Source organism: Anoplophora glabripennis, unplaced genomic scaffold, assembly GCF_000390285.2.
Source record: "Anoplophora glabripennis isolate ALB-LARVAE unplaced genomic scaffold, Agla_2.0 scaffold353, whole genome shotgun sequence".
NCBI lineage: Eukaryota > Metazoa > Arthropoda > Insecta > Coleoptera > Cerambycidae > Anoplophora > Anoplophora glabripennis.
This window is the reverse complement of record NW_019417362.1, coordinates 105,547-121,221: the sequence shown is the minus strand read 5'-3', so window position 1 is coordinate 121,221 and position 15,675 is coordinate 105,547. Positions and strand designations below refer to the sequence as shown.

Below are 15,675 nucleotides of genomic sequence, written 5' to 3'. Positions count from 1 at the left end.
CCTTAGCAAAGCGCATCCCAGGCTGCATAGCCGCACTACCCTACCCAACCATACCACACATAAACATGACACTACCCCCGGGGTTTACACAGACGAGCCGGCGAAGCAAGAAGAGCGCCAGAAGAAAGGGCCCTAGCCGGCGGGGCCCAGCCAGGACAAAAGGAGGTCCCACAAAGCGCCTACACCGGCCGCATTTGCGGTCGGGGTAGACGACGGATGGGGCCCACCTACGAAGGCTGTCCAGGCCTACACGAGATGAGGCAGGATAAAGAGGGATAATCCCCCTCGATCCCAAATCATTGAGGCCAATTTCTAGCCATAGAATAATGGCGGCGCGGCGATACACATTTTCTCGACATTAAAAATGCGTGTTGCTCCGTAATAAAAATGAATTAAAGACCCCGGTTGAATTGGAATCGGAAACACTTTCGCCTTAGGGTGGTATAGTATTTAAAAAAATAAGTTCAAACTTAACGAGCGAATTTAAGGCCTATAAAACGCTATCGTAAAATCCCTTTTATGTTTTACGGACCACTAAATCCACCTCCTGGTTCCAGACGTCAATTGCCGACGTTTGATGTGAACAACATAGTCTTGGACTGTCTGTGACTGGACCACATCTAAAGGTTGTTTGACATCACATGTTATAAAAACTGTAGCATATATTTAAAAAATTGGCTATACAAATTTAGAATAAAAAATCGAATTCGTACTTTTAAATAGGGCGGACAAATTAAGACGATTTTTCGTTGAAAATTGATGGGAGAAACAAAAATTACGTTTCTATTTTTAAATATAATAGTTTTTGAGCAAAAGAATGAAATCGGACATAAACTAAACGAAAATAAACTGAAAAAAGCCTCGATTATAAACGAAAAACCATAATTTTGTGAAAATGTCCACCTCCCACCTTTACATAAGATTCGAATTGCGTAAAAATTTGTGGAGTGTTTAATTACTCATTTACTTTTTCAATTAATTTCTCAATTCTTGAATATCCTGCGAGAGCGTCTAATACACTTTAAATGACAGCATATACAAAAATCTATAGGATTTAAATCGGGCGTTCGAGGAGGACAAAACTGAGATTCGCTACGGCTTATCCAATGATTTATGCTTCGCTTAAATATTGTCGTGTTCTCACGCAAACAAGGAAGATTATCGAATGTCAGTCATTGATTTCTATGAAATTGTAGAGGACAAAAAAATACGAGGCACGTATATTTTCTTTTCTGCCGATAAACATTTTAAAGAGGTAAAAAGCATCTCTACAGTTTTCCCCCGAAAGCAGTAAGTTTTTCCAAGAAATCTCCATTTTCTACACATTTTTTTATGACATAGGCGATCAATCTCCAATTGGTTTTAAAAAAAATCGTACAGAAATAGAGATGCACAATTTGAACATTTAATTTAGTCGATTTTTACATAATCATTATCAATTTCAGTATTGTGAAAATTAAATTTTAAAATCTTCAAACATTATTTTCTTGAAATTTTTGTTATGTAACACCATAATTTTTCATGATCTGTGTATGTAGAATGACACGCTCTTTCAAATTGTCGATGTCGTCATATCTCGAACAAAGATGACGTCACAAATATAGGTCGTATGTCAAAAAGTGCCTTTTTTAAAAACAAAATCGACGTGCCAGGGAATTTTTTCGAAAACTTCTCAATTTACAAAATAATAAATTTATTCGTTACTTTTCGAAAGCACTGTATACAAAGACGTCTGGAAAAAATGCAATTTTCAACTAAAATTATCTGACCCCTACACATTTCAAAAATTTCAACCAAAAAAGGTGAAAATCTAATATAAACAAAAATAAATACAACTAGCAAAAACAAGTTAATTTATTTTTACTATTTTGTAAAGGTACTGAGTAAATTTAAACGAATTTTTTTTTTCTATAAAATAACATCAAACAGTTGTTTTGATACCAGCAATCTAGATATGCAAAAAATATTCATTTAAAGAAATGTATTGCATTTTTGTTCTATTTAAAAAAATAGCTATACTACAATATTTTCTATTCCACATTTTATGTAGGATTGATTGTTTAATTACGCCCCCCTTGCGGATGGAATTAATAAATATTAATAGAACAAAATTATAGTTAAAAACAGATTGATATTTTCAAACGACAGTGTCAAAAGTACTGGCTATGACTGGACTAATGTGAGTTGTTTTTTTTTCCTTATCAATATTTGCCCTTTTTACTAAATTTAAAAAAAACATGAAATATTAAAGACATAATTTTATCAAATATGATTTCCAAACTGCAAATGTTTTACGTACGTCTCTGTTTATAATACACAGTTGAACGAATGGATCTCAGCAGACTGACAACCATGCGTAGCCTACTATGCGCATCTCACGATTTCCGCTAATCTGAATTTGCTGGTTTACATATGCTGTGATGTTGGCTATAGAAAAAGTTACGCGAGAAATTGTACAGTAAATGCATTTTCGTTAGAAGGAAAGATGTACCTAATATCAAATTTAAATCTAAAATTAAAGTACTTCATTTTGAGACAAAATAAGCCTATACCGAATATCTCCGAACTAATTAAATGAAAAAAAAAACAGTCACTATCCAAATAATAAACTAGTTTAATCCTGTGAACTTAAATAAATTACGATAATGTTGCAATATCAACAAGTAACATACGAGGGTTTTTACGCAAATACGGTTGATCCAGGGAGATTAAATACATTCAAATTATCAAAACGGGTATGATAACAAAAAAAAATATTACGATACACGAATTAAATGCTAATGCTAAATAAGCTTTATAACATAATTCGTCAAACGTATGGAATTTTAAAATTAAAGCATAAACATAGTCTATTCGTCTAATTAAATGATGTAGGTCCCAAGTCAGTTCAGGGTAGCTATAGATCAGATAAATTGAAAGCTGTTGCCAGCCTTAACCTCAAAACGTGTAAAGTTTTGTCCCCTATCAAACTTCTCCCGGTATATTCTTTTCATAATTTATATCTCACTAAATTTTCAAGATACAGCAACAAAAATCATTCAAATTGTTCTAAAACCGCACATATTTCACGATATCAGTTATAAAGATTATCTCAGGAAACAAAAACACATCGCATTCATCGACCGGCAACAACCTCTCCATCGTGTGTCACCACAGATACCAAAAACGGTAAATACCGTCGGTTTTTACGTCCATCTATCCATCACCCACTCGAATACGATACAGACTACTAGAGAGCAGAAGTGGGTTAGGAGTGGAAGCTTGTTAAATTACCGTTTTGTTTGGCAAGAAGGAACAGAAGACGATCGCGGGATAATAAGTAGAAGGCGGTGAATTAGCCAAAATATTTGAAGGGGACGTGTACTTTGAAAAACCACTGCAAAAGGGAAGATTTAAATATACATCGTATACAACAGGTTACTTTTTCGCCAAAAATTTTATGAAATATTGTAAAATGTCTGTTAAAATATTATGCAGAATTATTTACGAAAGGAGTTTCGATCTTAAATCAATTTTATATTTAAGATGGAGCTGTCTAAAAAAATGTGACATATTACATTTATAGATAAAAAATGTGTGTTCAATTAAAAGCCTTTGTTCTCGAAAACCGTCCACAGTAGGAAGTTCTAACAAGAGTACATTATTTTTAGAAAACAAAATTATACATTAGAAATTTGTGCTCGAATGGTAAAAAACATAACCTTAAAAAATTAGAACTTAAAATGTAATAGGAATGTAGCACAACTAGCGCCCTCCATGAAGTATCCAAAAAATAATTAGGCCAGCGTATTTGGCTTCTTTAAAAACCTCCGGATATAAAATTTCATAAAAATATTTCGCACTGTTTGGAAACTTTCGTAAAAATTCTATTTTAAAAATTATATTTTGTTGCTCTATACCTCGAAAACAAGAGATCTCCTCTTGTTTTCGACATATAGTTCATGAGACAAAAAAATTCTTATTTTTTGACGTACTATCACTCCCTGTATTTACGGGAGATCTTTCTGAAACAAGCTGTATATTTTATTTTACGCACATTTCTGTAGTCTGATTTACCATCGATTTTTTACATGTAAACTTGTTCGCTCTGTATATTTCCTCGATGGCATCGATATGCACACGATATATCACAACGATGAAATAATTGCAGGTCTATAATTTATTAAAATAATCGTGTATAATCGCAGATAACCCAAAAAGTTGTGGTACGTGTTCTTATCGAAACCATAAATACAAAGCCGAAATCAGTCCTTTTTTATTAATTTTGTAACTTACATTAGAACCGACAAGAATTTTTATTGGAAAAATGCTATAAAGATAATCCTTTTAGAAAGCTCTGTTGCAATAAGTAGATAAGTTGTAAACAAGATTATTATTAACTGATTAAACTGGTATAGGTACAATACCTAAAGCTACATGACTATTCGAGACAATTAAGAAACATAAAGGTAAATATTTAATTGAAATTTGCTTGCATAGCCAAACACAATTTAATTTAATTGTAGACCTAATTATAAACCAATGAAACAAAAAAAGATAAGCAATATGTATTTAAAGGAGTCACATAGGAAATATTATTTTTATTACCATAAAATTTTCCTCGAGAATAATCCATTTTGTGTGAAAAAGAGTAAGGAAGCGTAAAAAAGAAAATTTTTGACAACTGAAGCTTTCTTCCACTCGGATGCCACTGATTAAAATGCAGTTTGAATATATCTTTATTGTTTCCAATAAAACCATTTCATAACTAAGAAAAAATGTAACCACCTGTGCAATACTTTAATCGAAGCAGTTGTTAAACTTTTTTGAGGAAACTACTGAAATTAACTATAACTTTACAACGCTGTGTTTGTGTTTTTGTATTTTCCAGTTAAAAAATGCTATAAAATTTTCTCACACTAAAGGTGTATATTTTATTGCGGTAAAGATAGAAAACATTACACTTTTTTATTTCCAATGCTCCAGGTCCTCTTTATGGCACATTTTTACACCAATTTCTCTCATTTCCTAAGCCACCCCGATGTGTACAGGAGAGGTACCATTCTTTCATTTCAATGAAAATCGATAAAATACTAAACCGCTGATACGGTACATTATTTCAATTTCAACTGGTATAAGAGAACCAATCGATCATTCATTTAATTCTGAATCACATGATTCCGATGTCAGATTAACGAAAATATGCCGTTTACATCCTCAAATAAGTACCCGAATTTTACGGGCCTGGAATTTTTATGGTGGATTTTTAGTTGATAGAGAAAGAAATGTGTTGTTTCGTGGAGTATATTCCCTAGTGTGTACAAGATCATATAATATAGGTATGTCACCTTTAACTCGTTTTCAGAACATTAAGGATCTTGTTTGACAGCAGATTGTCTTTTGCTGATCATATTAATGCAAGTATTAAATCCCCGTATAGTATGGTAGGCTTTGTTATAAGAAGTACCAAATCTTTTACCGATATGCATTGAAGAGTCTATACTATTCACTAGTACGTTTGAAACTCGAATATTGAAGCCTTATTTGGCACCCATGTTATCAGATATACAGTAACCACTTGGAAAGAATACAGCGGCGTTTTCTCAAATTCCTGTCTTCGTCTTGACAATTTTTATCCTGACAGGGGATACAACCACCAATTACTGTTACAAAGATTCAGTGTGCAGTGAGCAGTCGCTGAATAATGAAGCAATATTGTGTAATTATTTTTAACAAATTAAATATTCATACTCTGCCTAAAAATTTCTCAACCACCAATTACCGCCAGGATCAAGAAACGAAGACAACGACACACACACATACACACTCCAAATACCCTCCTTACCCCTCCCCTCCCGCGCTAGCCTTAGGGCCACCTTAGCAAAGCGCATCCCAGGCTGCATAGCCGCACTACCCTACCCAACCATACCACACATAAACATGACACCACCCCCGGGGTTTACACAGACGAGCCGGCGAAGCAAGAAGAGCGCCAGAAGAAAGGGCCCTAACCGGCGGGGCCCAGCCAGGACAAAAGGAGGTCCCACAAAGCGCCTACACCGGCCGCATTTGCGGTCGGGGTAGACGACGGATGGGGCCCACCTACGAAGGCTGTCTAGGCCTACACGAGATGAGGCAGGATAAAGAGGGATAATCCCCCTCGATCCCAAATCATTGAGGCCAATTTCTAGCCATGGAATAATGGCGAACCACCAATAGAATTTTGCACCAATTGTTAGAACTACAACAATTCAAGAATGATTTTGTACGACATTCAGTTTAAATTTGTGATAAAAATTTACACAATGTTGATTTACTTACTGATTATTACTATAAATCTATGTTATTTATTTGCATTTTTTTTTCTGTCACCATTTTAGCAACAATTTGTAGTATCACTGTGAACAATTGGGGGGAAAACATTGCATACATTTCTTTCTATGTAAAAATGTAGTATGTTCTAACCAAGATCTGAGAATACCAAGAGTTATCTTACTTACTTGTTTAGTTAAACCTTCAAAAATGAACGGCAACATAGGATTGAGGTATGCGGGTATTAAACAATACCTTAAAGTCTCGAATAGACGGTTAATCTCTCTTTTAATATTGAAAATGAATTGTTTGTGAGATCAGTGTTCGTAAAGATAAAGCTGTTTTGTACAAAAATTGATGCCATGATTAGAGGATCAGCTTAGGAATTTGAATTGGTACGAAACTGTTCGTTTGTTCTTCCAAGAAAGTGATAAATTTATTAATTTATATCCTGTATTATTCACTTTAGTCGTTGTCGTAAGTGAAATAAATCCGAAATATGAACTTGTGATGAAAGAAAATCAATTTCATTCCAACTATATTCAGAATAAGGCGTTTTTAATTTTTGGTTAATCTGTTCTATTCCTATAAAACTCAAGGCATTACCATATTGTAGCAAGAATTGATAAAACTATCCAGACTAACTTCCACAGCGATGATGTGGTTTCTTTTAAGTCTACGTGATATCATTAAATATAAAACCACCGGATTTTCTACCACTATCTAATAATTCACAGTGAAGGAAAATCCCAGAAGATATGACAGTGTGACTGTAACATTTTATTCTGAGAATTGATATTCTCATTTAAATTTACTTTGTATTATGATAAGCAAAGCAGGGAAAATGATATTTACCTACTTACTACGAAATTAGCGGTTTTAGTCAGGTCTTGAGAACAAAGTATTTGTCTAAAGAAATTCGACGTGAATTCACAGAATGTATTTTAGCGACCCCTTGCATTTACGCCCCTGTGCTATAAAATATAATGTGTCTATCTCGATTATTGTAATGGACAACCATTCAATATAGTTTAAATACTGATTAAATTAATTAGTTTATTCAACAAATTCAATAAAAAAGTTATTTCAGTCTATTAAATACGGTTAAATTTTTTCGTAAATTATTAGAAATATAAAACTTGCATCGATTGTTGTAATGGTAAAAAGTGATAAATCCCTATATGGATCTTGCATGTGTCGGTTCATTTACGAATCACCCTGTATAACATTTTACATAAACGCATATCACTTTCGATACGACTATTCCTTAAGTAGTGACGTCAAACATAAAATCAGTAAAACCACTGGATCTGGTACCAGTAATGATACAAATTGGAGACAAATCCAATATTAAAAAGATTGACTCCAACATTCCATTCTGATAATTGATATTCTTACTTAAATTTGCTTTATGTCAAGATAAGAAAAGCTGTCATTTATAAATATAGTAACTAGTTACTAACAAAGATTGTGAAAAAGCGAAAATAGAAAGAATTGATAAAATAAACTAAATTTTCGCAATACTAATTCTTCCAGAGATAGAGCATTACAAGTGCTGTTAGTCAGTGTTTACAATCTAATTGAAACTTGTACAATCTTTTAAAAAAACACACAAGGAACAATATGTAGATAACAAAACTTTACACCACACTTGAACAAAATAAGTTTAATAAGAAAAAAACGGCGAAAAGCTATCATTAGTAGCGAACTAAGCAAAGCCCAAACTGCATAGTAAATATGCGCTACTACCACTCCATCTTTCACTGCTGCGCGATGGTAACCATGACCACCGTTGTAAACACTTTACAGATTTAGGGTCCAATCAATCTGTCACGGCCTAATGTTAAATTTACAAAAAATACCACCTGGAAACATAGAGGTGGCAGAATTTTAGACTAAAGGAAAATTACACTTTTCAAAGGTAATTATGCTTTTGAGGCCGTCGTAAATGTCATACTTTGGTTTATCTAGTAGAGCTACCCCAGATTAAGTACAAAAGGATTTTTATACGTGGTCCAGAATAAATATAAGTAGTCCAAGCATTATAGAGAAATGCTTACAGAAATTATTACCTGGACAAAAAAATTATGACCGTATAGAAAATTAAATTTTAAATTGAGTTTCTTGTTCTTTAAACTCGATCCAATATGGCGAACATGGTTAAAAAAAATCGCAAAGTTGAAAAAACGGTTTTTCTAAAATAACTAAAAAAATATATCACGGATTGAAAAATTTTAAATGAGAAAGTTGTAGGTTTTAAAAAGATCTATCGACTGATTTTTTGAAAGTATCGATTGCTTTGTTACTTTTCGAGATATATCGAAAAAACCGTTAAAAATCTTCTCTTTTCTCTTCTTCTATAACTCGTTTACATGTACGTGCCCATATTTGCTATTTACTGCAAGCATTAAAAATATTAATTATTTTTCGATATATCGATTTTTTGAAAAAAATGTGCTCTCGAAAATTGGCTAGATCTTCTCAGCGATTAGCCCTACAGTAACAATTTTCGGTTTATTTTCTTCGTAAAGAGTTATATTATCATGCTGTTAAAAAATGTTGACGATTTTATTAATTTTAAGGATCAAAAAATGACTTTGAAAAAGTTGCACTTTTTTGGGTATGTTTTTTTCAAATTACTTTTAAAGAAAGAAAACTAAACATTTACGGGTATATTTTGCTTCTAACGCGAAAATGCTATAATATTCGTGTTTAGCTACCTCAGATTAAGTACAAAAAAATAATAAAAATTGAAATAGTTATTTGAAAAAAACATACCCGAAAAAAGTGCAACTTTTTCAGTCATCCTTAAAATTAATAAAATCGTCAACATTTTTTATCATGATAATATAACTCTTTACAAAGAAAATAAACCGAAAATCGTTACTGTAGGGCTATCCGCTGAGAAGATCTAGCCAATTTTCGAGAGCGCCTTTTTTTCAAAAAATCGATATATCTCGAAAAATAATTAATATTTTTAAATTTTTCAAAAATGTACTTTTTTGGCTTGCCGCGGGCTATGCTTTCAGTAAATAGCAAATATGGGCATGTAAATGTAAACGAGTTATAGAAGAAGAGAAAAGAGAAGATTTTTAACGGTTTTTTCGATATATCTCGAAAAGTAACAAAGCAATCGATACTTTCAAATAATCAGTCGATATATCTTTTTGAAACCTACAACTTTCTCATTTAAAATTTTTCAATCCGTGCTATATTTTTTTAGTTATTTTAGAAAAACCGTTTTTTTCAACTTTGCGATTTTTTTTAACCATGTTCGCCATATTGGATCGAGTTTAAAGAACAAGAAACTCAATTTAAAATTTAATTTTCTATACGGTCATATAATATTTTTTGTCCAGGTAATAATTTCTGCAAATTTAACATTAATCCGTGACAGAATGCTTGGACTAAAGCCTTTAACTTCAATCTCTGTAAAAATGGATGCTGTAGCACTTAAATAGCGGCCTGTGGAATTTTTTGAAAAACTAAAAAAATTATCTCGGCTCCAGAAGATCGTAGAGCAACGTTTTTTTTTAAATTCGCGTAAAAATGCCAGCAATCGATTCCTGTAATAGACATTATCGAGAAATGAAAATCGAAAAAGATATTCAAGAAAAACGCGACCAAAAGATTTTTACTTTTTTCAGTCATTTTTGGACACTTGAAATGAATAAAATCGTTATAACTCTTTTTTACCATGAAAGTACAACTATTAAGGAAAAAAATGAGCCCTGATTCGTTTCTCTACGACTATTCGTCGAGCAAGAAGTGCCGAGCTTCGAGATGACCTTTTTTTAGAAAAATCGGTATAACTCGAAAATTTGTTAATATTTTTTAATTTAAAAGAAGGCACTTTTTTTACTTGTCGAGGGCTACATTTGCAGCAACTAACAAGTTTCAAAACCTTAATTTGCAAGAGATACAGCAAAAACAAGCAAAGTCGATTTTTGACGGTTTTTTCGATATATCTCGAAAAGTAATATAGCAATTGATATATTTAAAAATACTAATCGATAGGTTTTTTAATAGCTACCACTTTCTCATTTAACTCTTTTCGTTTGGAGTTAAAGTTTTTTTTTTTCATTAGCGAAAAACAGTTTTTTTTTTTACTTTTATGAATTTTTTAGGTTAACTTCGCCGTTTATGCGTCACAGGAAAAAAACACTATCTTAAGAGCCCCCCGCTACTCCACGTTTAGTTTATCTTTAGTCGGTTTAAAGATAATTAACAAAAATCCTTTTCAAAGTAACAAATTCAACACTCTGTATCTCGGAAAGGCAACGTCAATGAGAAAAACTTACACCAACAACCCCCACCATTTTTCCAAGAGGAACTCACCACCCCACCCCAGTTTTTTTTAAGTATAAACTACCAAATACTCACCATCCATGAGGAAATCCGGCTCCAGCACTAGATCCATGAACTTCCCGGTGATGTTGTACAGCCCCGCCATCCCCACGGGGTTGAACGTGGCCGCGCTGACGTACTCCCGGCTCTCGGTGAAGTTGCTGTACTTGGGTAGGTCGTCCATGAGATCCTGCAGGGCAACGTCCAGGTTCTTGGTTATCCTGTCGATGCTGTTGGCGAAGCCGCCGTCCGATACCGCGACGGTGGCCAAGAGGATGGCGCAGGTGGCCGCCAGGCAGGCCAGATTCGAGCGCAATCGACCGTTTTTGGTTGTGAGGGCGTCCGAGACGCCTCGCGCGCGCTGTGGCGTTCTCATCGCGACCATTTCGCGACTAACAACTGTTCATTATCCTCCTTATCGCCTATATCGACTGGCTCGGTGGCATTATTAGGTGATGAGTAGCCTTATCTGTATTTAGGATTGACGTTATCAGATGCGTGACTAATAGGTGAGAAATCTAGTTTTGTTCCTCGGGTCGTAGGTTGTAGGGATCTCGAAACGGGACAGTTTATTTCTTGGACCTGAAAGAAAAAAGAAAAAAATGATATGCAATATTTCCTAATATTGTCATGTTTCTTAATTTGTGTCAACATTGATTGTGAACCATTATTGTGAAAACATACGAATTAATTTGTAAATATAATTCAATTTAATAACATTGTAAATACTATAATTATTATTATGCATATCCTTTGCAGTGAGAATAATTTTCCAGTTAATTTAAATACCAAGTCTTTAAGTTTAAAGCAAATTATCCAGGATTGTATAATGATTTACTTCATACTGTTTGGACATTTTTAGAAAATTTCAAAGGCATTAATAAAATAATGCCTGTCATACTCAATTTTTTATATGTTCGTACCTTTATATAAAAACACCAAACGCAAATTTCCGATATAGTACTCCAACATAAACATTAAAATTGGAGATAAGTATCGCAGTAAATATACAGTCTACAACGATGCTAATATACATTTAAAACCCAAATTACGAAGCTTATAAAAATTTTAATAACACTGTTGAGTGTAATTCACTTGATCCTGGATGATTTTGGTCAATGGTCATTAATATCTAACAAAAAACGTAATTCTAGAACTCCTGAAAACATGTTTTATGTTGAGGGTGAATTTAAATAACCCACGAGAGATTATCGACATATTCGGTGATTCTTTTTAATGCGTTTATTCGCCGAAGTCAGATGTGTCGTCGATTTCCAGCGCTACTAACAATTTATCATTTATTGGCACTGAACAACCATTCAAAAATTGAAAAATAGAATGACGTCAGGACAAGATCTGGTACCTAGCTTTTTATTGAAAAATTGAATTGATGTATTCTTTTGTTTTATATAGATAAGGACCTCGACTTTACCTGACTGCAAAATTATCCGACCTTGCTCTTAATTCCACTTGTCAACATGAGTGTATGGAGAAACATTTCTCATTTATTTCAAAGTCTATAAACAGGAAAAAAAATAAGTTGTTACTGGCTTTTCAAAAGCCTTTGATCGGGGGGAAATAACAAGATACTGATAAACTAGATTATATTGGACTAAAAAAGTCTTTTACTAAATCTGTTTATATCGTACCACATAACAGATCACAGTATGTTTATTAGTGGTTTCAAATCCAAAACTTACTTAGCAATTGCCGCAAGGGTCCAATTTAGGTCCTTTGTTACTTGTTTTATTTATTAATGATTCGTGCGAAGTTATAGATTGTAAAAAACCTTAAAATGCCTATATTTTAAAATTAATAATTCAACTGACTGCATGATTTTGCAGGGGCAAATTTACAATACTGATAAATGGTGTAAAGTTAATAAACTGGAAATGAACACATTAACAGTAAAATAGTTACTTATTCATGTATAACAGCTCCAGTTAACTTTTCGCATACTTACTTTTAATAGCTCTGAATTTTAAGAATTACTAAAACTAAAAATTTAGGTGTAGTTTTGATTTTATAAATACACTATAGGAAAAAATTAAGGGAATAAAAAAAAATTCATGAATTTTTTAGTGATTTTCAATGAAAACTGGTCGAGTCAAGATAAAAAAAAACATTTTGACGCTTTTAGTATCTAGTTTCAAGAATTTTAGAAAATGTTTTTGAGCTGCGGTTACGAGCAATCAAAAGAAATACATACCACCAGAAAAGGTCTTCTATCTATTGGTTACCGAGCACTTACCGAAATATCGACAATTGAATGAAAAATTACAGTTTTGTCTTTTAATAATCGATATCTCAGCAACAAATTATTGCACAGTAAATTCAAGGGCGGTTTTGAAAACATGAATAAATTCCATAAGAACCTATCATGGTTTTCGACGAAAAAAACTGTTTTCCTTATTTGAAAAAATTGCAAAAATATGACTTTTTACGTTTTTTTTAGAAAATTTGCTGATAATTTACAAATACTGATGAAAAGACTAATATTTAGGAACATTTGTATAGCTTAATGTACCCATAATAACCCTGGAAATTGACTTTTTCCGACAATTTTTTTTTTTAATTTTCAAAATTTTTTTTTCAAAATTTTGTTTCTTTTTTGGAAAAGTTGCTGGACATTTGAGAAAACAATATCTGGTCATTTCGGACACGATTAGGCCTTTGCATACCATATTTATACCAATCTTTATTTAATCGTCGTTTCAAAATGTCATTTTTTTCTAAACGTTTCGCGTTTTTTATATACAATTTAGTTCTATTAATATTTATTAATTTCATACTAAAGAGGCTACCTGATGAAACAATCCCACAATCCCGTTGCGACATATTTTGTGTGATCATACATATTTATATTATTAAACCAAGTCCGGTTCTGTTAAGAGCCGCTATCTCCTAACTCTATGATCATTGTTTTTTAAATGGGTGGATCAACACAGCATTAATTAATTACCTTGGTTAATTTTACATGAAATAACAAAAAAACAAAAGAAATTTTTACATGAAAATACTTCCCAAATTCGACGACATAGATTCGAAAAATTCTTATTCGTAACGAATTCATTTTGTTTAACCATTCTGCTAGAAGGTAGATTGTTGAAACAATAATGAATTATTGGACTAAAAATAGTCATGATAGGATATTTTCTCATTGCAACAACCATTAGATTCCTTGGAAAAATAAATAACGAGCGTTCAAATAAAAACGTGGTAAAGTTGGTTCTGAAAATTTGGACGTAGGGCGAAGCGTATAGCAAATGAACTTAAACTTCATCTGTCAAAGCGCTATATCGCCGCTATCAATTTGAATATTTTCGTTTTAAAAAGCGTTTAAAATGGTATTTTCTCAAGAACAAAAAGTGTTTATCATAGAGTCCTACTTTAGAAATGGATTGATGGAATATGGAAGTATTCTATTGAGGAATGTTTCATAGAATTTCAAAATCAATTTCCCGGCGTTGTTGAGTACAAAATTTTTCAAAGTGCAGTTCAGCGTTGTGTTAATGTTTTTCGTGAAACGGGCAGTGTAACAAGAAAAGAAGGAAGCGGCCGACCTAAAAGCGGACTGAAGAATTAAAAGAAAATGTCCAACAAATAATGGAAAATGCGCCAAGAACTTCTGTACGTGTTTTATCACAAATGGTGGGAGTATCAGTCGGTACCTGCCACGCAGTGTTAAAAAAAGCTCCTTTAATTGTTTGTTATTGTTATCACGATTATTCTTTAAAATAAAGTTATAAAGTCATTAACGTTATTGAAACTGACAGCTGCTATACAGCTCGTTGAGAAATGAGGTTAAGTTGGTCGCTATAAGCTACTCCCTACGTCCAATGTGTCAGAGCCAACTTCGACCACGTTTTTATTTGAACGCTCGTTAGTATTCAATAACCACAATTTCACATTCTATACAAAACCAAAACTGAAATTATTTCAAAGCCGAAACCAGTTTTGATAGTATGTAACTCCAAATACTGAATGAAATATACGATAATACGTTTTTAGAAGTATTATTAATTATTAAGAAAACAACGCATAAGTAATAAATAAAAGACTTTATTGGAATTGCATAACACGATACGGTTTGACAAGCGAGTCCATGTTTCATCTAAACCATCGCCCGCAATAAAACGGTTATTATCCTAAACATTTGAAAACATAAAAAAATGAAATTATAAATATCGCTTATCGTACCCAAGATATAAATTATAATCGCCTCAAATCCAAGATTAAGTACATTATGAAAATTTGTGGGGCAGATTAGGGCGCTGGTTCATTTAATGAAGAAAAAAAATATAAAAAAATTGTTGCGCCGGTAAAAATAAACTATTTAAAACTGACGATTACATTTAAAAAATTGAAAATAATTTTAAAAAATTAATTGAAAAAATTATAAATTTAATTTAAGATAAAATAATTTTAATTTATTAAAGTCGGGAACATTGATAATTTTAAGCATGTCCTTTTTTGGCACATCCCCCGACATAAATACAAATTACTTTATATTAAATTATTTTTCAAATTAAATATATTGTTTTATTTATTTGCAATTATTATTATACAAAATTATTTTTTACTAATTAAATATCATCGTCAGCCGGGTTTTTTAAATGATACATACTCGTATCTCCTGACTCGTTTATTTTTTCAATTATTTTTTAATTCAAAATGTTTTTGAAAATTTTAATAACAAAACTTAAAAAAAATATGTTTCAAGGTTTTCAAATGTTTAAATAAAACAATTTTTTAATAAGTAGTTTACCTATATTACGTATTTTTGTTTTGCCCTCCTCTATAAAAAATTCTGGCTACGCGTTTGCCCTTTACCTACACCCGAATTTCGGATTTTTTTGTTAATTCATTTACAATACAAGCAACAGCATCTGATCGATAAATTGAACACCCAATTTCATTATAAATATCGCTCGCCATACCCTAAATTAGTTACAGAACCAATCTTACACTTAACAGACGTTAACATGAACAATTATTAAGAACAACCCATCAAAACGCAAATGAATATATCCTTGG

At 32.4% G+C, this 15,675-nt stretch overlaps 1 protein-coding gene across 5 annotated transcripts in view; it reads right to left on the bottom strand.

The window, feature by feature from the left end:
* The window catches only part of LOC108911267 (prominin-like protein), a 78,776-nt gene that overhangs the window by 34,812 nt on the left and 28,289 nt on the right, over window positions 1-15,675 (bottom strand). For all 5 annotated transcript variants that reach the window (XM_018716159.1, XM_018716160.1, XM_018716161.1 and 2 more), the window contains exon 2: window positions 10,675-11,220. In XM_018716159.1, the coding sequence (XP_018571675.1) occupies window positions 10,675-11,023 (349 nt within the window). In that variant the 5' untranslated portion in view covers window positions 11,024-11,220. The remainder of the gene's footprint in view (window positions 1-10,674; window positions 11,221-15,675) is intronic.